Genomic DNA, 22,849 nt, shown 5'->3' on the forward strand with positions numbered 1-22,849 from the left:
CCCTAAGGACTTTACTCATGTCAGTTGACATACAGCAAATTTTCTTACTACATTGATGATATCCAACTCAAACTCACACATCATATTTATAAAGATAGTGGGGAAATGTTTTTAAAATTATTTGTGTGAGACTATAGTAGTCTTGAGAAAGTAACCTCTAAACATTTGCTCAACTCTAACGTGTGGTTATGAGGATTAATGAGGCAGTATGTGGTGTTTAGACTGATGTCTGTCAGCTAGTAAGAGCTCGGTGAAGGCTAGTGCTCATTTCCGCTACCTGAGAAGTCTAGCGACAGTCGTTGTGAAGTTGTTAGTGTAGTGCATCTGCCATTTCTTGTTCAGTTTGAATTTAGGCTGACAGTGTAATCATTATACTAGTCTCTAGTCGTTTACAAATCATTTGAATAAGTCTCTTCTCAGAGCTGGCTAAGGATTTTCTTTACCTTTTTTTAAAAAATGATTTTTTATTTTTAGTTTATTTGCATCGTGTTTTGCCTGAATGTATGTCTGTGTGAGAGTATCAGATCCCCTGGAACTGGAGTTACAGACAGCTGTGATCTCTCATGTGGGTGCAAGCTGGGAATTGAACCTGGGTTCATTAGGAAGAACAGTTAGTGCTCTTAACCTCTGAGCCGTCTCTTCAGCGGGTGGCTAAGGATGTTTTAAGTGTCTTTGGTAGTTTTCGAATTGTGCTTACCATGGCTTTAAACTTGAGAATTGTTGGGAGAAGATAAGCGAGATACAAACTGAGCAGTTCTTTTTGTGTAATCTCTCACCCATAGCAACATCCTCTTAGAACAGTGATTCTCAGTCCCCTGTTGTCTTTAAGAAGCAGTAGCCATTGTGGAAGCAGCACTGGTAAGAAAGTGCAAGACTTAGGTTCTGATCCCCACTCTGTTTGTTCATAACCATGTCATACTAGGCACATTGCTCTGTCACTCTGTGATTTGGTCTTCTCCTCTGCAAAAATGCTATTTCCCTCTTAATCTCAAAAAGCACTATGAGACATATTAGTGAAACATTACTATCAAATTATAAAATAGGAGATTGAGTTCTAGCCATTTGCCTAAATGTTGCTATCAGTGCTTGTATCTTTAAAAGTTATTTTTAGACTCATCTTATTCTGAATTTTCTCGTTTGTATTAATGTTTCTATATGGTTTTCTTCTTCCATCATTTATTTTAGTTTAACTCCATATACTAGTCCCCACTCTACACACACTTTGGGTGCTTTGATTTTTCATCATATTAATTATTTATGCTACAAAGAATTTTAAAAACTTCTCTCTTTTTTTTTTTAAATTTTCTGCACTGTGTTTTTCTAAAAACTATGATGCCTAGTTTACTATACGTGGTATACTTTTTCCTAATGCTAGAAATCCCTTAACCATGAGCTCACTTTCTCCTGTGTTTCATAGTCTATCAACTGTCACAGCTCCTCCTTGACTCTGAAGTGTCCCCTTTTGTTTCTTTAGGCTTCTGGAGGTATTTGTCAGCAAAGCGGCCCAGGGCTCGTATTTTGGAGACTGCCTGCTTTAGAGGGTTGGGAGTACTGGGGATTGAATGTAGGTGCGTGTCCTTACTGCTGAGCTATATTCTCACTAGACTTAATATATAAAAGCATAAAAGACTACATAAGCTTTTATATGTTTGGAAATTATTTTGTATTTTTATATGGATAGGTTTGTGAGCATTTTCTGCCTATAATTTTTGTTTTACTTTTCCTGTTTTCTTTCCTCATCTATCAGTTTCTTATCATAATTGAATTGTGTAGTTGTAGAATAACAGTGTTTGATTTTCATAAATTTAATATGCAATAAATTACAGCTCGGTGCAATGATGTTTTAGTCTCAACTACTTGGGAGGCTGAGACAGAAGGATCTCGAGAGCCCAGGAGTTCAACACCAGTCTGGCCAACATAGTGAAATCCTCTCTCCAAAAAAGAACAACATAATATTTAACCTACTGTCCCTGCTCCCGTCTCCCCCCTTCCCCATCTACCCTCCACCCAGCCAGGGTTCAGGAGTTAGAGATGAGGGATAGGGCTATTATTTTAAGTGGGAATCCCTCACCGAAATTATAACTGTAGTAAAAAATATGTGCTAACTAAAGTTAAAAAAAAAAAAAGACCACCATTAAGCATTAGGTTGTATTCATGAATTGTAAATATACCACCAGAACTTATTACTAAAAATTACAGGGACGTTTACATTTTAAACTGATGTCAAATGAATATAAAACATTAAAACCCTTTTAAAATTTTCTTCTAGGTTGACAGCATTTCAGAAGGCGCCAGCTTTCTCTGTGGACCCATTCATCAAAAGAAATAATGCTTGTACTATTTTTAAAAGATTTCTACTTCGTCAGAGGGAAGTTCACCCCCCCAAGATGGAAATGAATACATACGAGAGGGTGATTTAAGGTGTGACCATTTGTGGTGTCCCATCAATCCCTGAAGGAATAGATTATCTGAAACTACTTTTAATCAGGAAGATTTTATATCTTGACACAAAGCGACTGTATTGTTTGTATTTTCTGAAATGAAAAGCAAAAGTCAAGAACAGATTTAAATGAAGATGTTTCATAAATAAGCAGTATCAGCTCTCTTCCTAAGATGATAATGGTGATGTGAAGTTACAGATCTGGCTGCGCTCCTCAGACAAGATTCTTGATGGAACTGATGGTGAGAGCAATAGGGCCTTTTGTGCATTCATCTCGCGGCGACAGAATTTGTCATCCCTGCCAGCTTTCAGCTAACTTGGGAAGTACAGTCTTTTTTTTTAATGTTGTTATTTTGAAAACTTCTTCAAAACCATTTTAAAAGAATTGACAACTATTTTTATAGATTAAAGAAAGGCAGATGTCTGCAAATAATTCCCCTCCATCAGCCCAGAAGTCTGTGTTACCTGCAACTGTTTCTGCTGTGCTTCCAACACCTTCTCCGTGTTCAAGTCCCAAGACAGGACTCTCAGCTCGGCTCTCTAATGGCAGTTTCAGTGCCCCGTCACTCACGAACTCTAGAGGCTCAGTGCATACTATTTCATTTCTACTTCAGATTGGCCTCACACGAGAGAGCGTTACCATCGAAGCCCAGGAGCTGTCTCTGTCCGCTGTCAAAGACCTCGTGTGTTCCATTGTCTATCAGAAGGTACTGTGCAGGCTATTTATATCAATAGGTTTTCCCTAATTAATATTGTTTCTCACACATCTCTATAAATTATGCATGAAACAATGAAATAACACATTTGGATTCATCAGTAATTTATGTCCTGATTATGAGCATTCGGGGCAGTGTTCTGATAGATTGTGAGCCAAAAGTCTGAAGTTTCAGTATCTAAATAAAGAGACCATACATCCCAATTTAAAAATATCACTTATCCCAAAAACAGTGTCTTTTTATAGTCCAGGGATTATCAGACATTTCAGTTAATTTCAGAGAACAAGGTGAGGGTTTAAAGGGCATAAGACATTTAGGGAACTTAGAAACTAGGGAACTAGAAAGGTGGAACACCATCGCTGCTGAATCCAATATCCACCTGAACCTTGAGCTTTCCAGGTGTCCTTTGCTTGATTCTCATTTATACTCTTGCCTTCTCTTGGGATACTGATAATTTCTCATAGAGGCCCTTGAGAAACTACCTAGACTGCCATTTAATATAGAAGCACACTCTCTCTTCCTCTTAAACAGGTAAATCAATTTTGAATATAGGACAGATTATTCAAGAATATTGTTTATTGTATTGCCCTATCCTGTACTATTTTTTTGATGAATGTTGGCTTAGTGGGTAAGATATGGATAATAATATTTTCTACTTATGAATTATCTATATGGATTATATTTTGTTTATTTTTAATGGACAACTACTTGCTTCAAACAAACTTGTAGAATCTCTGTATGCAGAAAAAAAAAATTCTCTTGGCTGTGTAAGTCACAGTTTATAAAATACTTGCTTCACGAGCATGAGGCCCTAAGTTCAGACCCCCATAGTACCCCCTTAAAAAGCTCAGCTCAGCCACGTGCACTTGTAGTCCCAGCGCTAGGGAGGCGGAGACCCGCCAGCAGTGATGGTAAAAGCACTGAGTTCCAGGTTCACTGAGAGCCCATGCCTCAAACAGTAAGGTGAAGAATGAATGAGGAAGATAAGCAAAGCCAACCCTTGGCCTACGTAAACACAAAGGCATTAACAGGCACAGATGTGTACACACAGAGATGTATACAGCCTCTCAGTGAGATTGATAACTGATTTTCAGCTCTTCATCTTTTGTTTTCCTTCCTACTTTTTATACGGTTTGAAAGTAGTTAGCAGTGCAAAAGCATGATAGTTTGTAATAATGGCCTATGGGCTGTGTTTTAACGGTGACTTACTGCTGTGAATATGGCTTAAAGAGCGACTATGGATCTTCAGAGTTGTTTCCTTATGGGGTTTTACTGTGGCCCAGGCTGCTCTTTGGACTCTGGTTCTCCTGCCTCAGTGCTCATTGGTTAGGACTACAGACACAGACCACCTTGTCCAGAACTACTTTTCATTATCCTCAGCTTTTATTTCCATTTCATTATATACTACATAAGTTTTTCACAAATACTTTTGTAGCTGTTTTGTAACTTTTTTAACGTGGAGGTAATGTTTAAACTTACATAAAACTTCTTTTGAGAGCATAAGAATTCATGACCTATGTTTTTGTGAAATCTATTCTTCCTTTTCAACTTTTAGAATTTTCACTTTTTGTTTTTTAAGTGATAAAAATATGTGTATGTATATATATTTACCATGTACAGAATATTAAAATATGGATACATTGTAAAATGGCTAAGTGAGCTGATTAACTCGACTTATTTCTGATTATTTACTTGGATAAATTCATTTACTTCTCATATTTATACAAAGTCATACTGATTCTCTATAAGATTGTTATTGAATCGGCTCTATTATTTATCTACAATATGACTTTGAGCAAGTGATTTTACTTCTTTGAATAAGTTTCCAGATCTGTCAAATTACTGAGTTGGTGTAGTTTCCAGTCTCTAGTTATAGCTGTGATATTTGCGTCTTTTTTACAGGAGACAGATAAATGAGAACAGAGTGTTGAGTGGGAGATGAGAAATCTTAAGGTACCAGCTTAGATTCTGGGATTTTATAAACATGTTCATGGATCCCTAACTTACTTTAGATTTGAAAAAGCCGTGTCAAAATTTCTAAGCTTCTATCTTGTCTTAGAGATCTTGCTTTCTAGCCATTTATTTAGTTTCTTGTGTATATAAAGTTTCAGGTTCTGAAATAATTATTTGGGTGGTACTTGAGTGATTTATATACAGGTATATAATGCTCATAACTTGGGTGCCAGATTATCTTTTAGGTTAGTAGAGATGACAATTCCTCTGTAAATAAATGCTTTAAGATTTTTAAAATATTAAGGTTGCTTACATTAATAATAGTTATAGCTGCTATTTGGTTTGCCAGATTCTGTTCTAGCCACTTTGTACATAATCTATTAATTTTTCACAGCTTTACTATGTATGGGATCATTGTAGTTACTACAAAGGAAATAGAAGCACAGAAAACTGTTACTTTCCAAAGCCTATGATAGTAAGAATTCAGAGCTTCCATTTTTAACCGTTGTGCTCTGGACAGCTGCTTTGATTTTTCCATTAGCAATTATTGTTCGTTTGTGAAATGCCTTCCAGTTAAAGTGACTTTACATTCAGTAACTGTAGAATCCAGTTCCCTTGAAGCTAACTGCCCTTGTGTGTACTGAGGTCTGTATAACAGACTGAAGTAAATGGTTTCATAGTAGCTGATATTTAAAACTCTAGAAAGGTGACTGCCTCTTGATGTATTTATTTGGGTGGCTTAATCTAATGGGCATACTTGCTCTTCTAGTTTCTATTCTTGATAGACTCACTTATGTAGAAACTTCTAAAAATAGACCACTAGTTACATTCTCAGGATTAGATGGACCAGACACTGTCCCTACCCTTAAGAGCTTACAGTCTAGTGAGGGAAGCATGTTCACTAGTATCAAATTTGCGAAGTAGCATGGGATGTTGGAGTAAAAAGTGTTCTTTGCAGGCTGATGAAGAATGTGGAAAGCTGGAGCCATACAGAAAATAGTATTAAGCCTGGAATTCTGCTAACAGAATGAGGATGTGAGAAAGGTATTCCAGACAGAAGGATTGGGATAAGCAAGGACAGGGGAAGGAAGCATGGTAGGTATTGGGGCTAGATAGATATCTCAGCAGTTATGAGAGTATACTGTTCTTCCAAAGGACCCAAGTTTTATTCCCATCACCACATCGGGTGGATCACTACTGCCTATGACTCCAGCTCTAGGGAATCTGGTGTCTCTGGTTTCTGTGGACACCCTATACATATGGTTTACACCGTACAGACTCACATACATGATCAAAGTAAGATTCCAATGTGGGTGCTAGGAACTAAACCTGGGTTCTCTCGGAAGAACAGCAAGTGCTTTTAACCACAGAGCCATATTCTCAGCCCCTAAATAATATTTTTTAAAGACATTTGAGATGCCGTATACCTGTAATAAAGTATCACTTTTAAGTTCATGAGCTTGACTAGTTTCAGCAGTTGCGTGCAGTCACATAACTCCTCACACTCAAGATATAAATAATTCCTATCACCCTAGATATTTTTTTGCACTTCTGGAATCCCTTCCCTCAATTTCTGGCCGCAAGCAATACCTACTCTACATTCTCTGACTATAACTTTAAACTTTTCTAGGTGTTCTTATAGATAAGTGAGATAATCTAGGTGGTGTTTTGGTTTTGTTTTCCCTCACATAGCAATATTTTTGAAATTAATCTTTTATTTCTATAGTTTTTTATTATATTGTGGACTTAGTCTATTGTATTAGCTGTGCCTTAATTTCTTTGTTCATTGATGTACAATAGAATTGTTTGCAATTTTGGTGGTAATGAGTAAAACTGTTCTCAGTCTTCTTGTACAGTTTCAATTACAACATGTAAAAATATGTTGGCTTTTGTATGTCTACTTAGAAGTATAATGGCCAGGTAATTTGATGGGTCTGTGTTTGTGACATCCTACCAAACTTATTTTCAAAGGTAGCTGTACACTTTCCCAACCAACAAGCTCCATATCTTTGCTCACACTTGATGATCAGCAGCCTTTTTTAAATTTTTTATTAATTACAATTTATTCATTTTGTATCCCAGCTGTAGCCCCTTCCCTTGTGCCCTCCCAATCCTACTCTTCTTCACTCTTCTCCTCCCATGCCCCGCCTCTAGTCCACCAATAGAGGCAGTCCTCCTTCTCTTCCATCTGACCCTAGCCTATCAGGTCTTATGAGGACTGGCTGCATTGTCTTTCTCTGTGGCCTGGTAAGGGGGGTGAGGAGCAGTGGTTAAAGAGCCAGCCATTGAGTTCATGTCAGAGACAGTCCCTGTTCCCCTTACTAGGGAACCCACTTGGACACTGAGCTGCCATGGGCTACATCCATGAATGGTCGTTGGTTGGAATATCAGTCTCAGAAAAGACTCATGGGCCCAGATTTTTTGGTTCTGTTGCTCTCCTTGTGGAGCTCCTATCCCCTCCAGGTCTTTCATCTTCCCATTCTTTCATAAGATTCCCTGCACTTTGCCCAAAGTTTGGCTATGAGTCTCAGCATCTGCTTTGATACCCTGCTGCATAGAGTCTTTCTGAGGCCCTCTGTGGTAGGCTCCTGTCCTGTTCCCTATTTACTCCTGCTTCCAATGTCTATCCCATTTGCCTTTCTGAATGAGGATTGAGCATCTTACCCAGGATCCTCCTTCTTGATTAGCTTCTTTAGGTGTACAGATTTTAGTATGTTTATCCTATATTATATGTCTAATACCCACTTATAAGTGAGTATATACCATGTGTGTCTTTCTGCTTCTGGGATACCTCACTCAGAATGGATTTTTTTTTTTTTTTTTTTTTTTTTTAGTTCCCTCCATTTGCCTGCAAATGTCATGATTTCCTTGTTTTTAATTGCTGAGTAGCATTCCATTGTGCAAATGTACCACAATTTCTGCATCCATTCCTCGATTGAGGAATGTCTGGGTTTCCAACTTCTGGCTATCACTAATAAAGCTGCTACGAATATGGTTGAGCAAATGTCCTTGTTGTATACTTGAGCATCTTTTGGATATATGCCTAGGAGTGGTATAGGTGGATCTTGAGGTAGCACTATTCCTCATTTTCTGAGAAAGTGCCAGACTGATTTCCAAAGTGATTGTACAAGTTTACATTCCAACCAGCAATGGAGATTTCTCATTTCTCTACATCCTCTCCAGCATGTATTGTCACTTGAGTTTTTGATCTTAGCCACTCTGATGGGTGTAAGGTGAAATCTCAGGGTCGTTGCATCTCCTTGATGACTAAGGATGTTGAGCATTTCTTTAAATATTTCTCTGTCATTCGATATTCCTCTATTAAGAATTCTCTGTTTAGCTCTCTACCCCATTTTTTAATTGGATTATTCGATTTGTTGCTTTTTAACTTCTTGAGTTCTTTATATATTTTGGCTATTAGCCTTCTGTCAGATATAGGGTTGGTGAAGATCCTTCCCTAGTCTGTAGGCTGTCATTTTGTTCTGATGACAGTGTCCTTTGCTTTGCAGAAGCTTTTCTGTTTCATGAGGTCCCATTAATTGATTGTTGATCTTAGAGCCTGTTATCAGCAGCCTTTTGAATTTAGCCAGTGTGGTTGCTGTATAGTAATAACACCTTCTGATTTTAATTTGTATATCCTTGTGGGCATATTTGCCGTTTATGTTTTCTTTATTTTAATTTTTTTAAATAATAATTTTTATATTAATTACAAGTTATTTACTTTGTATCCCAGCCGTAGCCCCTTCCCTCATTCCCTCCCAATCCCACCATGTCTCCCTCAACTCCTCCCTGCCCCTTTCCAAGTCCACTGATAGGGGAGGACCTCCTCCTGTTCCATTTGACCCTAGCTTATCCGGTCTCTTCAGGACTGGCTGCAATGTCCTCTTCTGTGGCCTAGCAAGGCTGTTCCTCCCTCGAGGGTGGGAGGGTCGAAGAGCCAGCCATTGAGTTCATGTCAGAAATAGTTGCTGTTCCCCTTACTAGGGTACCCACTTGGATACTGAGCTACCATGGGCTATATCTAAGCAGGGGTTCTAGGTTATTTCCATACGTGGTCCTTGGTTGGAGAAACAGTCACATAAAAGACTCCTGTGCCCCGATATGTTTGGTCCTTGTGGAGCTCCTGTCCTCTTCAGGTCTTACTAACTCCCCTTTCCCTGATTCCCTGCACTCTGCCAAAGGTTTGATTATGAGTCTTAATATCTGCTTTGATACATTGCTAGGTAGAGTCTTTCAGAGGCCCTCTGTGGTAAGCTCCTGTCCTGTTACTTGTTTTCTCCTACATGCAACGTCCATCCCATTTGTCTTTCTAAGTGAGGATTGATTATCTTACCCTGGATCCTCTTTCTTGTTTATCTTCTTTAGGTGTATAGATTTCAGTATATTTATCGTATCTTATAGTTCTTTATAAGTAAGTATATACCATGTGTGTCTTTCTGCTTTGGGGATACCTCACACAGAATGATCGTTTCTAGGTCCCACCATTTGCCTGCAAATTTCTTGATTTCCTTGTTTTTAATTGCTGAGTAGTATTCTATTTTGTAAAAGGACTACAATTTCTGTATCCATTCCTCAACTGAGGGACATCTGGGTTGTTTCCAGGTTCTGGCTATTACGAATAAAGCTGCTACAAACATGGTTGAGCAAATGTCCTTATTGTGTACTTGAGCAACTTGTGGATATAAGCCTAGGAGTGGTATAGGTGGATCTTGAGGAATCACTATTCCTAATTGTCTGAGAAAGTGCCAGATTGATTTCCAAAGTGGTTGTACAAGTTTACATTCCCACCAGCAGTGGAGGAGGGTTCCCCTTTCTCACAACCCCTCCAGCATGTGTTGTCACTTGAGTTTTTGATCTTAGCCATTCTGATGGGTGTAAGGTGAAATCTTAGGGTCATTTATGTTTTCTTTGGTGAAATTTGTACATACTGTATACTGGTAGTGTTTGTCAGCTTACCCTGACTAGAGTTACCTGGGAAGAGGGAACCTCAGTTGAAGAATTGTCTTTTTCAAGTTGATCTATCGGTGAGGCATTGATTAATAATTGATATGGAAGCAGCCTGTAGGGAAGCAATAGCAAGTTTCCTCCATGGTTCCTACCCTGTTTTCTCTCATTGGTGGACTGTGATTGGGATGTATAAGCCAAATAACCCTTTCCTTTCCCAGATTACTGTTTGTCAGTGTTTCGTCCAGCAACAGGAAGCAAATTAAAATATATCGCCTATCTTAGTGTAAAAGTTTCCTATACATCCCTGATACAACGTGATTTGATTTTTAAACATATTGGGTAATTAAATCACGCTTGTAACAGATCTCTTGCCTCAGATACTTAATGTTTTCTTGTGCTATTGACATTTGAAATTTACTAAGCAATTTTGAAATGCAAAGTACTCTTGTTAAACTAAGTTCATACACACTCGGCACAATGTGTAAAAGCTCTTAGATGGAAAAGAATTTAAACTTCCTTTTTCTAACTGAGCTTTACGCGCTGCCATCATTCTTATCCTTTCTCCTCGCCTCTGATGGTCTTTCTCTGCCTCTGAGTTCTCCTGCCTGAGATTGTGTTTGTGGCAAGAAGAACATGTAGTGTTCTTTGCATTTGCCTTACTTATTTGCTTTAAGATGTTCTCAAGTTTCATCCGAGTTGCTGGGACAGTCATATTGCATCAGAGCTCACACTGATGACCTCATCCTAACACGGCCATTTACAAAGATCTTGTTTCTGAGCTGATATTCGTGGCTGTTGGGTAGGAATGCTTACCTAGGGAGTGTAACACCTAACAGCTCCTGTCAAGGTAACTCTTCATACAATATGAAGTTAGGGTCAGAGTGCCTTTATTTGTGTGCTCTCTGTTCATCATTTTTTCTAGGACTGTGTTGAAAATTCTGTCCTCTCTACAATGAGTTACAACTTTTTATGGTAAATCAGTTGGCAATACAGTTTGTGGGCATTCTTAAATACTGAATACTTTGTCTTTATACCAATTTCATATTGTCTTGAATTCTTTAGTTTACAAACAAAACAATCAACAGCAACAAGGAAAGACCCATGAAGTCAAATGCTGAAGCCCTCAAATTTGTGTCCCCCCTCCCTCTTTTTCAAGAATCTTTTGTCTGTCTGGTCCTTTGCATTTCTGTATAAATTTTAAAGAGGCCTTTTGGGACTTTGTAGATAATATTTTCATGTTTTAGTGTTAGTATAACTTTTTCTTAATTTATTTGCAATTTTTCATGTGTTACATAGAAACAGGCTTTTATGATGTGTCCTGAACTTTGCTAAACACATTTATTCTATAAACTTTCTTTAAAAGATTTTCTATATAGATTATTTTGTCTTCTGGGAATAAAGACCAATTTTTTATCTTACTTTTTTCCAAACTATTTTTTTTCTTGCTTTTGCTATTATATTTCTTTCCTTTGGTGAGAATCTCCAGCATGATTTTCAACAGAAATACATGTACATCCTGTTTCTACTTGTAAAAGGAAAAACTTCTAGTCTTTCAACATTCAGTATGGTGCACATTTTTTAAGGCCATCATCATCCTCTTCCAGATGGTGGAAACTTTTTCTTGTGAAATGTGTTCAGTGCATTTTTTTTTTCAGCAGTGTGTTTTTCTCTTCATTTCTCAATGTGGCACAGATTCTTAGCTGAATCTTTGATTGTTAAATAGCCCTGCATTCACAGAGCAAACCTACCTAGTCACCACACATTATTCTTTTCAAATTTGATTTATGTGGCGCTTGTTTTTAAACTTTGTTTTAGGTGATGTTTGGGCCTCAACCTCCCTTCTAACCTCCCAACCCTACATAGAAGAGAGAAGGTTAGTGGGGAGAGAGGGCTCCTTTACTTCTCCTGGATGTTTAGTGTCAAGGGGTTCTTTTAGGCCTCTATACCAATCTTTGTCAACAGTAGACACAGCCTGCAGTCAGTCTCCTTCAAGCTGCTGCGCCTTAAAGCTTTTTCTCTCTTCCTGTCTGCTCCAAACTGAATTGGCCTCTCGGGTCTCTACAAACTGCTACACGCCGCACACCAACACCGCCACATGCCAACACCACATGCTACCCCGCCTCTCTCTGGGCTCTCATATTTATACACAGAGCCCTACACCACGCCCCTCTCCATGCAACATGTGGAAGGCCATTACCAGCTGGCAAAAGCCACACCCCATACAATGCAATTAACAGATGGGGACAAACGGTAGCCCAACTAAAATCCTACACTTAGGATTAAAGCAAGAACATATTACTGAGTTTATAAAGAAACCAAAACTTCTATTACAGAGTTAGTAATATTTTCTTAACTGTTTTTCTGCCTTTGTTCATGGGAGATACTGGCCTATAGCTTTATTTTATTTTTTTCATATCTTTGATTTGAGTGTCAGCAGAATGTGGCTTTAAGAAGGTGTGCTAGAGATTGTGGTTCTGACCCGTCCTCAGGCTAATGTTGGCTTCTCAGCTGAAAAAAAATGTTTCTTCTTCTATTTGCTAAATAAATTTAAATAATTTTTAAATAAAATTAATACTATTAATGTTAATGAACTTGACCATTGAAACCATTCTAGGCTAAGGATTTCCTTTGTGCTGTTTTTAACTCAGTTTTTCTATCTAATAGACATGAACGCTTCAGATTTTTATTTCTTTGGTGGAGCTTAGTATCCTGGCTAGTTTTTTGTTAGTTTGTCACAAGCTAGAGGTACATGTAAAGAGGGACCCCTGTTGCTTCCATCAGCCTGCCTATAGGTAAGTTTGCAGGACTTTTTTTTTTTTTTAATGATGGATGTTGGAGGGCCCAGTCTACTCTGGGCAGTGCTACCCCTGAGCATATTCCTGGGTTGTATAAGAAAACAAACTGAGGGACTGGAGAGATGGCTCAGAGGTTAAGAGCACCTGCTATTTTCCCAACAACCACATCGTGGCTCATAACCATCTATAATGAGATCTTGTGCCCTCTTCTGGCCTGCAGGCACATGTGCAGGCAGAATACAGTATAAAAATTTAATATATAAATCTTTATAAAAAAGAAAAAGAAAACAAACTTAGCAAGCCAATAAGTAGCATTTCTCCATGATCCCATCTTCAGCTCTTGCCTCCATGTTCCCTACCTTGATCTCCTTCCTTGATAGACTGACTGTAAGCTTTACAGTGAAATAAACCCTTTCTTTTCCAACTTGATTTTGGTCATGGTGTTCATCATATCAGTCTAACAACTGTTACAGTTAGAAACTGGACTATAAGAAGAAATTAGTTTTAGTTTTATACTGTGTTTTGTATTGCTGTAAAACTGTAGTATCTCCAGTGAGCCACTCCTTCCTGGTTCTTCTTAATTTTTTATTTTCCCTTGATTTGTTTGGCTCCTGGTTTAGCTAGTTTCAGTGAACTAGCCTTTAGTTTAACTGATTTTTCTGTGTTGTGGCCTGCAATATAAGTGTAGGATGGGTGTGAAAAGATAGATTCCATTCAGCCAGCTGAAATGCTAAGTTCTATCTTCATGTGAGACTGTCTCAAAAAAGAAGGTAGAGAAGTGATAGAGGAGGAAGGAAGTCGTGATGTCAACCTCTGGGCTCTGCATATGTCCACATGGGCAGGCACATACATGTCTGTGCATGCACACACATATGCAGAGAGAGGGTGCATACAATTTCAACTTGTATAACTTATTGGTATTTGTTTTATAATTTATGATTCTGCATATGCTACTTTGTAAATAGTACATATTGTCTTCATTAGTTTTTATTGCTGTGATGAAACACCACAATCAAGGCAGCTTATAGGAAGAAGGGTTTATTTGGACCTTACACTTTTAGAGGAATAGGAGTCCATCGCCTTTGCGGCAAGGAGCATGGCAGTGGAGCAGCAGCCGAGAGCTCACATCCAGATCCACAGAGGGAGGAGGAGGGAGACAGTGGGAATGGCAGGATAAAGCCTACCCTCCACAGCTCCAACAAGGCCATGCTTCCATATCCTTCTTCCCCAACAGTTCTACCTGGGACCAAGTATGCAAACATATAAGCCACTGGGTGGGTAGGGAGACAGGGAAGACGTGGGAAGGGAAAAAACATAATCAAACTACATTGTATGAAGGAAATTTAATAAAATTACTTTCGTATATGTATTTCTTATTTTTATTAAGATTCATTTTTATTCATATTTATATGCATATATATCTATATGAATGTATGCCACAGTGTGTATATAAGTTCTGGCAACCAAACTCAGGTTCTCTGGAAGAGTAGCAAGTATTCATTACCGCTAAGCTATAAATCTAAACTTTTAGATTTTTTAAGCTTTTTATTATATTTACTCAATTTTCAATATATTTTCCTTTATTTATGATGATTATATCTTGTTCTGAATCTTTGGTATGAATATAACTATTTTTGTTAATGTTTTCATTGTGATATCTTTTCACATATATGTGTGCATATGTATGTATATACATGTGTACCTTTCTGTATCTTCATTTTGTAGGCTTCATAGTTGATTGTGTGTTTCGAGTTTATTCTGTCAACTACTTCTTAAGTGTTAATATTATTCATGTCTAGTACAGTTTTCAATATAGATTCATTAAATGTACAGCTTTCCCCTACTTATACAGGTTTTACTTAGAACTTCATGATAAAGCAGTATATATACAGTAGAAATTTTGAAATTTAAGCTTTTCCTGGCCTATGATACAGTGCAACACTTTCACAATGCTAGGTAGTGACAGTTCCTACCTGGCCTAAGGATTGTGTTGGCAAACAGCTGATACCCCACAGCATACTCACTTGGTAAACTGTTTGGTGGACTAGGTGAATTAAATGCATTCTCAGCTTAATATTTCCAGCCTAGTAGAAGTTTACTAGGAGGTACCCTATCAATCAAAAAACATGACAAAATTGTGTGTGTGTCCCTTGTGTTCTTGTGTTCTTTTCTGCCTTTTAATTATATCCTACATTTCCATCTTCTCTCCTCCCCCATTTTGGTTTTGTTGCTGTTGTTGTTCTTTGTTTGGAATTCTCTAAAAGTTCGTTTTAGCACTTGCTCTAGTGCAGTGGTCTGACATCTACATCCTTTAACCAAATCTGACCTTAGTTTCATTTTCTGTTGTTGTGATAGAATGTCCTGACTTAAGGAAGAAGGGTTCATTGCCTTCCAGTTCCAGGTGCTGGTCCAACATTGTAGGGAAGTCAAGGCAACTTGAAGCAGCTCTTCACATTCCGTCCACAGTCAAGAGCAGAAAGCGGCGAATTGATGCTGCATGCAGTGCCCAGCATTTTCTCTACTCCTCAGGGAATGGTTCCATGTACTGTGATACTGTAGTCTGACCTTCCCACCTCAGTTTAATAAAGATAATCTCCCACAGATAAGCCCTTCCGCCAGCTCATCTAGACAGTCCCTTGTTGAGACTCCTTTCCCAGATGAATGTAGATTTTATCAAGTTGACAATTACAACTTAACTATCACTCTGGCCCACCACCTGCTTCTGTAGTTCTGTTGAAGCACAGCATGATTATTCATTTACATAAGGTCTGTAGCAGAGGTTAGTAGGGCAGATACCATATGGCCCTCTAAGCCTGAAATATCATCTGACATTTTACAGATGTCTGAAATTTTTTTATTCTAGTTGACACACTATAAACATTTTTAAGTTAGTCTAGAATATATTGTGTATGATGCAGTGTATGCCTCGGAACCCAGTGTTTGTTTTCTCATCTGGGCTATTATTGTCTTATATTTTGTTTCTACATAGTTTCAGTTCTCATTATTCATAATAGTCATGTTGCACAAAGTTACTACAAATACGGAATTAGCATTGCAGAACTGTTGTGCTTAGTAGAAATACAAACTTTTATTCACAACATTTTTCAGCCAAGAAGTACATTATTTTATGTATGTTTCTGCCTGTGGTTACTCTATTCAACATGTGTTGTTGATTGACCAGCATTCCTCTCAAAGCCCATAGCACTGGAATGCCTGCCTGAATAATGCATATTTAACTCAGCCCACGTTCAGAACCTTTGGCCTAGTGCAAATCAGTACACTCAAACAGGTAAATGATAATATGAAGATGCTTTAAAAATATTTAATTTATATATATATATTATATATTATATATATTATATAAGGTTGGCATCTCGTTTTCTGTATACCAGTAAAGGAATATTTTTTATAATCTTGTATTCAAAACTTCAACAACATATATTTCTAGATTAATAAGATCAGTCTAGATAGAAAATAAAAGCAGGTGACTGCTTTCTGTTTCATAGTCTGTAAAGAGCTAAACAGAATGATACTGTTGTCACTTGCCTAGATTTCCATTATTTACTACCTACTGCTTTGATTGAAGGAGTATTACGCTGCCCTTATTTTGTTCAGTCACAGTGCTAAATCCTGTGGAGGCTTCCTTCTCGTCCCCTAATCGTGTTGTGTAAAAGATGAGTGAATGTCAGATTAGCATAGTACAAGGTAGCTCATTTGAAGAGCTGAAAGAAAGATCCAGAGTGGTAAAATCATTTGAACTAAGGATCACTCCCATGATCCCATGTTATTGGAGAAATATGAAAGCCTGTTTTAAACTTTGTTTTTGGTTTTGTTGTTTTGTTTTGCTTGTGCCATCATCAGCTATAGTACCTTACTTGGAGAAATAGACTTTGGCTGCTGTTATAGTGCCTTACTGTTGTTCTCTGGTAGCTTGTAGCATGGTGAAACAATATGCCATTAACATTTTGGCAGTCAACAAGAAAGCATAAACCAGTCACTTATACACATGCAAACTCCCCTTTCTTTTTCATGGTCAAATGAATAAAGTTTTGTGATTGTGATTTCTAGTAGTGCTATAAATTTTCTGTAAGCTACACCAAGTTTCTCAAGTTCATGGTGACCCTTTCCTCTCCTTACTCCCTGGCAGTTGGCGAAACAAACAGATGTAGTTCCAGCAATGAGCAGGTGACAGAAATATGCTATTGCTTCTATAAGGCATTACTTACAAAACGCAGTGATGACTCGCAAGACATTTGTGTGATCAGAATTCCTAAGCTTCAGACACTTATTGGCTCATTAGTTAGGACTTTGTGTTTATTGCTCTAGTGCTTGGATTATTCTTCCCAATATTTCTCCAGGAAAAACGAAACAAAACCAGTTTTCTTTTTTAAGTATTGGCATTCTAGATAATGTGCATTTTAATATTTATTGTGCTGAGTGTGATTGCCTTTTAACTTGGATGTACCTGTCATAAGTCTTTAAGCTCTACGAGGTCAGACATTATCTAGCTACAATAAACAAAACACCCAAATTTTTCTTAGTTGAATAAAGGAAAAAACCCTTAAGAAACAGCATGATGTCCTTCTTAAAAGCAAAAGTTTTTTGGTCAAAATGAGGTTCATCTCTATCACTCATAGGTTGTGTGACGTTGGTTTCTTATGTGAAAAGTCAGATTGAAATTATTACTCATTTGTGTATATGTATATACATACATATATGTATCTTAGATGTGTTTATAAAATGCTTTGTCCATTACCACACAGTAGTCACACAGTAAATGCTTGCGTATTGATATTACTTATTAATTTTATCTCAGTGGTCTCTAAACTCTAAAACAAAAATACCTTGGAACTACTATGATTTGAGAACCTTTCTATTCAGTATGTAGAACTTGTCAATAGTGATCTACAAATACCTAAACACTTCTGCCAGGTTAGGTTCATATTAACTTTGCTTTGTGCTTTCTCTAACGTATACATGTCAGAATTTTATGTTGTATAGTGAAGATAACTGTTTCAGTTGTGTGTGGTGATATCCTATAGTCTGTACTCTGAAGTCTAAGGCAGGAGAGCTTGAATTTGAGGCTAGCTTGGGCATACATAATAAGATACTCTCAAAAAGAAAAAGAAAAAAAAAAGGAAAGAAAAGGGTAAAAAAATGACTTCTTCCTCAGTGTGTAAATTACTCAGTTTTCTATTAGCACTTCAAATGCTTCTTTTAGCAGTGTGGAAAATTACAGAGTTTACTGGTGCCACTTATGTGATTTATTTAAGCTTTTCTTGAACTACTTGTGGTTTATTAGAAATACTTCAGTGTATTCCTCAGAATGTATGGATTTGGGGAAAGGTTGTTTTGGGATTTTGTTGTTGTTGTTTTTAGATTAATGGTGATGATATGTGACTTCAGAATCTCATAACTTTGAATTCAACTGGGTTAATTAATCAGTTATGGTTGAGCAGTAGCTAAGTAAATACATTTTTTAAATTTCTGTATATACATAGTACTATTATCAGATACAATGAAAACAAAATATTCTTCACTTAATTGTTTCTTTCCCTTTTGGTTCTACGGGCTCTTCTTCGTAGTCTACTCATTGGAAATTGTAAAATCAACACTGAATATCTCGACATCTCCAATGACTAAACTACCAAGAAGAGCCTGTAGAACCAAAAGGAACAGTAACAGTTAAGTGAGATTATATAAGGCCATCTGATATCAGAAGAGGGACAGGAAAACTAACCAAAAGTACATAAATAATTCCATTAAGGAAAAAGGAGTCAGGTGGGACTGGAAAGATGACTTAGCGGTTAAGAGCACTGGCTGCTCTTCCAGAGGACCCAGGTTAAATTCCTGGCACCCATGTGGGTGGCAGCCCACAACCATGTATAACTCCAGTAACAGGGGTTTCAATACCCCCTTCTGACCCCAAGGTCACCAGGCACACCTACAGGCAAAATATCCATACACATAAGATCAAATAATATTCAAGAAAACGGGGTAAAGAAATGGCTTATCAGTTAAGAATGTTGGCTACTCTCCAGAGGACCAGTTTGTTTCCCAGTATCTCCATCTTGGGAAGTCTGACACTCTCTTCTGGTTTCCTCAGGCACCAGCACACACATGGCGTACATGCACACTACATGCTCACGCAGGTACACGTACACACATCACATAAAATAAAAATGAATTTAAAAACTTCTTAGAAAAGAATGGGACTTAGTGATAATTACCTCAAGAAGCACAATAAAACTAAGAAATACCTTTAATGTGTTTTTAAAGGTGACATGAATGCTTTGTCTTGCAAAAGAACTGATAATGTGTCATTTTTATTTCTCAAATTACTTTTTTTAAGTTAAAGTTGTTATTGGGATTTTTTTCTTGCTCTGACAGTGTTAGTCAAAAGTTTATCTGATGTTGTTCTAAAGTTGTCAAGAGCATTAATTTTAAAAATATGAAACATAAAAAAAGAGACTGTAGAAATTGGAGTTATAGACTACTTAACCAGGAATTAGAAGAGCCTGTGTTATATTTTTTTTTCATTATATGCTAAAGGAGTCATGGTTTAAACAAACAAACAAACAAACAAAAGAAACAAAAAAAATTTTTAAGGGGGTAATTTTTCCCCGAATTGACTTTTGAAAAACCAGTTTTAAATGTTGAAGGGACTTAATGCTGGCCTCCGCCCAATAAGTTCCAGAGAGCGTTAAATATGCAAACTGGGGTGAAAGGCAAATCAGTGTAAAATGGAGCTGACCGACCTCTCAGCAGTAGGGTAACTCACTTTTAGGTCAACAAGCCGTAATATCAGCTATAAAAATAATAAGCCAAAAACAAGGGTGGAAAAACAGAGCAAGTGTGACAAGATCAGTGCTCTCCTCCTATAAAGCCCTCATGTATCGGTAAGAAACACTGTGACCATCAGAAACACTGGGTCAGATGACACAAATGTATTTCACAAGAGGATTCAGTAAGTTGGTAAACAAGCACATGGGAAAGTGCTTAAAGTAGTTTTTAAACAAATACAGACGAGGTACCTTGTGTTCAGCTGCAGTACAGTTGGAATTAGTCTCTGGTGTACTGAAGACTGTGGCCAGATCTCAAGGATTGTGGGAAGCATAAGCCGCGGTAAACACTGGCAAAGGCTACACCAGCATGGGCAGCCAGACTTTTCCCCCAAGAAAGATCTCTTTAACTAATAGATCATTTTACTTGAGCCTTGTTTAAAGCTTAGATATGACCATTTGAATTTCATCCAATTTCATGACACATCCTGAGGGTGGAGTGAGGTGGAGTTTCTTTTGTTGTTGTTGTTAGCATAAGCCAAAACTTAGCTTCCTTTTTTTTTTTTTTCAACAGAATACATTGAGGTCAGTGCTAGCTTCTTCATGTTTTTCCTCAAAAATGCCTTACTCTAAGAGAAGGGCACATTTTACTTGTACTTATACTAAAAACAAGATAATGCAAATAATGAGCATTTTCCCTATTCCTTTTAAGAACACAGATGAGGTTGGTTTGCTTCAGGGTGCCACACTTAATGTCATATGCTAAGACCAAGTTCAACTCGTGTTCTCAACTCCAGGGAGCAGGGGGCCTCCCTGGATGTCTGTGGTGTCTGTACATGTTCCTGCCTGCCACTGGGCCACCGAGTAGAGAGCAGGGTGCTGCTACATACCCAAGAGAGACCCGCAGCAGTCTCCTGACCCCAAAGAGTAACAGACTGAGGTTAAAAATTCCTGAGTTAAACTGATAGATAACTACAACTTTTTGGTTTAGGAAAACATGAACTTTCTCTTAATGGTGTTCTAGAATCTTAATAAATCAAAGATTATGAATATCTTCTTGATTAAAATTTTATAAATGGAATTGTAGTGTAAGGTGTTTCAAATAAGATTTCCTGTTAGGCTTAAGTAGCTTTGTTTCAAAAAATATTCTGTTTTTATAGCATGTAATAAACAATGACTATACGATCTTAACTTGTGTATATATAGGGTACTGGGAATTGAACCCAGGGCCTTGGGCATGCTAAGCATGTACACTACCGTTGATCTACCCCCTGACTCCTGGATTCCTGTTTATTCATAGTTTACAAAACAAAATGAACACATGTGATTTCTACATTCTAGAGTTGTATAAACTGAAGAGAGGGTATTTTTGCCAGTAAGCCACAGAGAGGTAGTGAAACCAGCAGTCAGACCTCTGAAAGCAGTCAAACAGCAGGGAGGACTGAGGTTGAGCCAGGTGAAATGTGCTGATCAGATCGATTGGGAGGGAGGCCACTAATAAAGAGTGTCAGATCACAAGGAAATCAGTGCTGACCAAATATGGCAAAAACCTGGCCCATGTTACAGCAATTGCTCATGCATGGATTCCAGACATCGAAACTGGATTGTCATTGTTATTAATGCAAATTTTTTTCTTCTTAAGATAGGAAAGTATATTACCTCAGAATTTCAGAATCAAAGAGACAGACCAGGGATGTAGATTTTCATTCTATCACTTTGTTTTGTATTGATAGATCTTTTTCAAGTCACTTAATTTATGATCCTGTTTTCTCTCTTAAGAACCCACGGTTAGACTACCTTCAACGAGTTATGGTGATATGGTAAATATAAAGCTCTTAGTGTAACCCTGGGACATAAATGCTCAGGAAATATACCTGTGGCTTAAAAACCTCTAAATTTAAAGATCCTTTGTTCTGTAGACATCTTAAAACTTCAGTGAACATCAGTGAATATTTAGTTGCAGCATGTCAACAAAACATTGTTTTAATTTTTGTTTTGACATATGGTCATCTACAGAAAATAAAATCAAAGTGTTTATTTAAAAAGGGGGACTACAGGCACAGTGTCTGGTGTGTAATGACTTCCCGGTGAATGCTAGCTCTCCTCTGCTTTCTTGCTTTCATATTGATGAGAGGCTTGAAGCTGTTGTTGCTGTTAATTTGTTAAATGAAAAAAGTAGATGTAATTGGAATGAGAAAGGAAGTTGGTAGAAAGCAATTCATTTTGAGTTATAATGGTATTTAGTAAAATTGAAATTCTGACTAAAGCTGTCTGCTTTTAGCTGATTTTAAAGACTTTGCTTTAGTTTTGATCATTTTAATACTAGATCTGAAGACCAGCTATGCAGTGCACTTTAGGGGTGATTTGGTCTGCTTGAATGAATGACTCCATTGTCTCTGTAGACATGAATTGAGTATAATTTTCAGGTTCTGCTGTAGTAGATGATAACCCCAGCTGTATCTTTTGTTTTCTAGAAACGAGTTGTCATTCTGTGATGGTTTTTTTACCCCATTCTTTCTACTACAGCTGTGTTGCAGTGGCTTGGTGACATTCTAATCTTTCCCCTACTTTTTTTTTTTTTTTAATCTAGGTTGAACAGTGTCAGGCACCATTACTAAACACTTCAGCACTAACTGGAGGGAATTTTTTTTTTTTTTAATTTACTGCACATTCAGGTTACAACTATAGCTAAAAGAGGGAAGGTCCCCAGAGTTTAAGTTACAAACAGTTAAGAAGTAATCACAGAACAAGGGGAGAAAGTGTTGTGTTTTTTTTTGTTTTGTTTTGTTTTAAGTTTCTCTGGTTTATGTCAGAAATGTGATGTTAAATTGAGCAACTCTGCTGGCACACAGTATCCAGAGGACTCTGAATTGGAGATCCGTGGTGAAAGGTAATAGCAAAATCAGGTTTCAAGTTCCTGTTGAGCCATTTCTGACTGACTCATCCAAACTAGTGATTTTGACTTTATAGGAAATCATCATTGAAATTCTTCAGTTAAACACTTTCCAAAAATTAATAATTAATTAATATTAGTGCTAAATTAATATTAGTCTTGTTTCTGCAAAATAGTCAAGTTTTTAATAAGTGTCAATTAGATCACTAAGTTCTGGGTTCTTAGGGAGTCTGAGGAAATGTGGGAAGAGAACATCCTTAGTTTATGTTTACTGTTATTTAATACAGGTTTTAAAGATTTACTGTAAAGACACACTTGCCATC

At 37.4% G+C, this 22,849-nt stretch overlaps 1 protein-coding gene across 1 annotated transcript in view; it reads left to right on the forward strand.

Annotated features, from left to right (window-relative positions):
* The window catches only part of Prkd3 (protein kinase D3), a 70,463-nt gene that overhangs the window by 4,508 nt on the left and 43,106 nt on the right, over positions 1 to 22,849 (forward strand). Inside the window, exon 2 of the mRNA XM_021634344.2 lies at positions 2,270 to 3,147. Coding sequence (XP_021490019.1) covers positions 2,860 to 3,147 — 288 coding nt within the window. The 5' untranslated portion in view covers positions 2,270 to 2,859. The remainder of the gene's footprint in view (positions 1 to 2,269; positions 3,148 to 22,849) is intronic.

This window comes from Meriones unguiculatus, chromosome 1, assembly GCF_030254825.1.
Source record: "Meriones unguiculatus strain TT.TT164.6M chromosome 1, Bangor_MerUng_6.1, whole genome shotgun sequence".
Lineage (NCBI taxonomy): Eukaryota > Metazoa > Chordata > Mammalia > Rodentia > Muridae > Meriones > Meriones unguiculatus.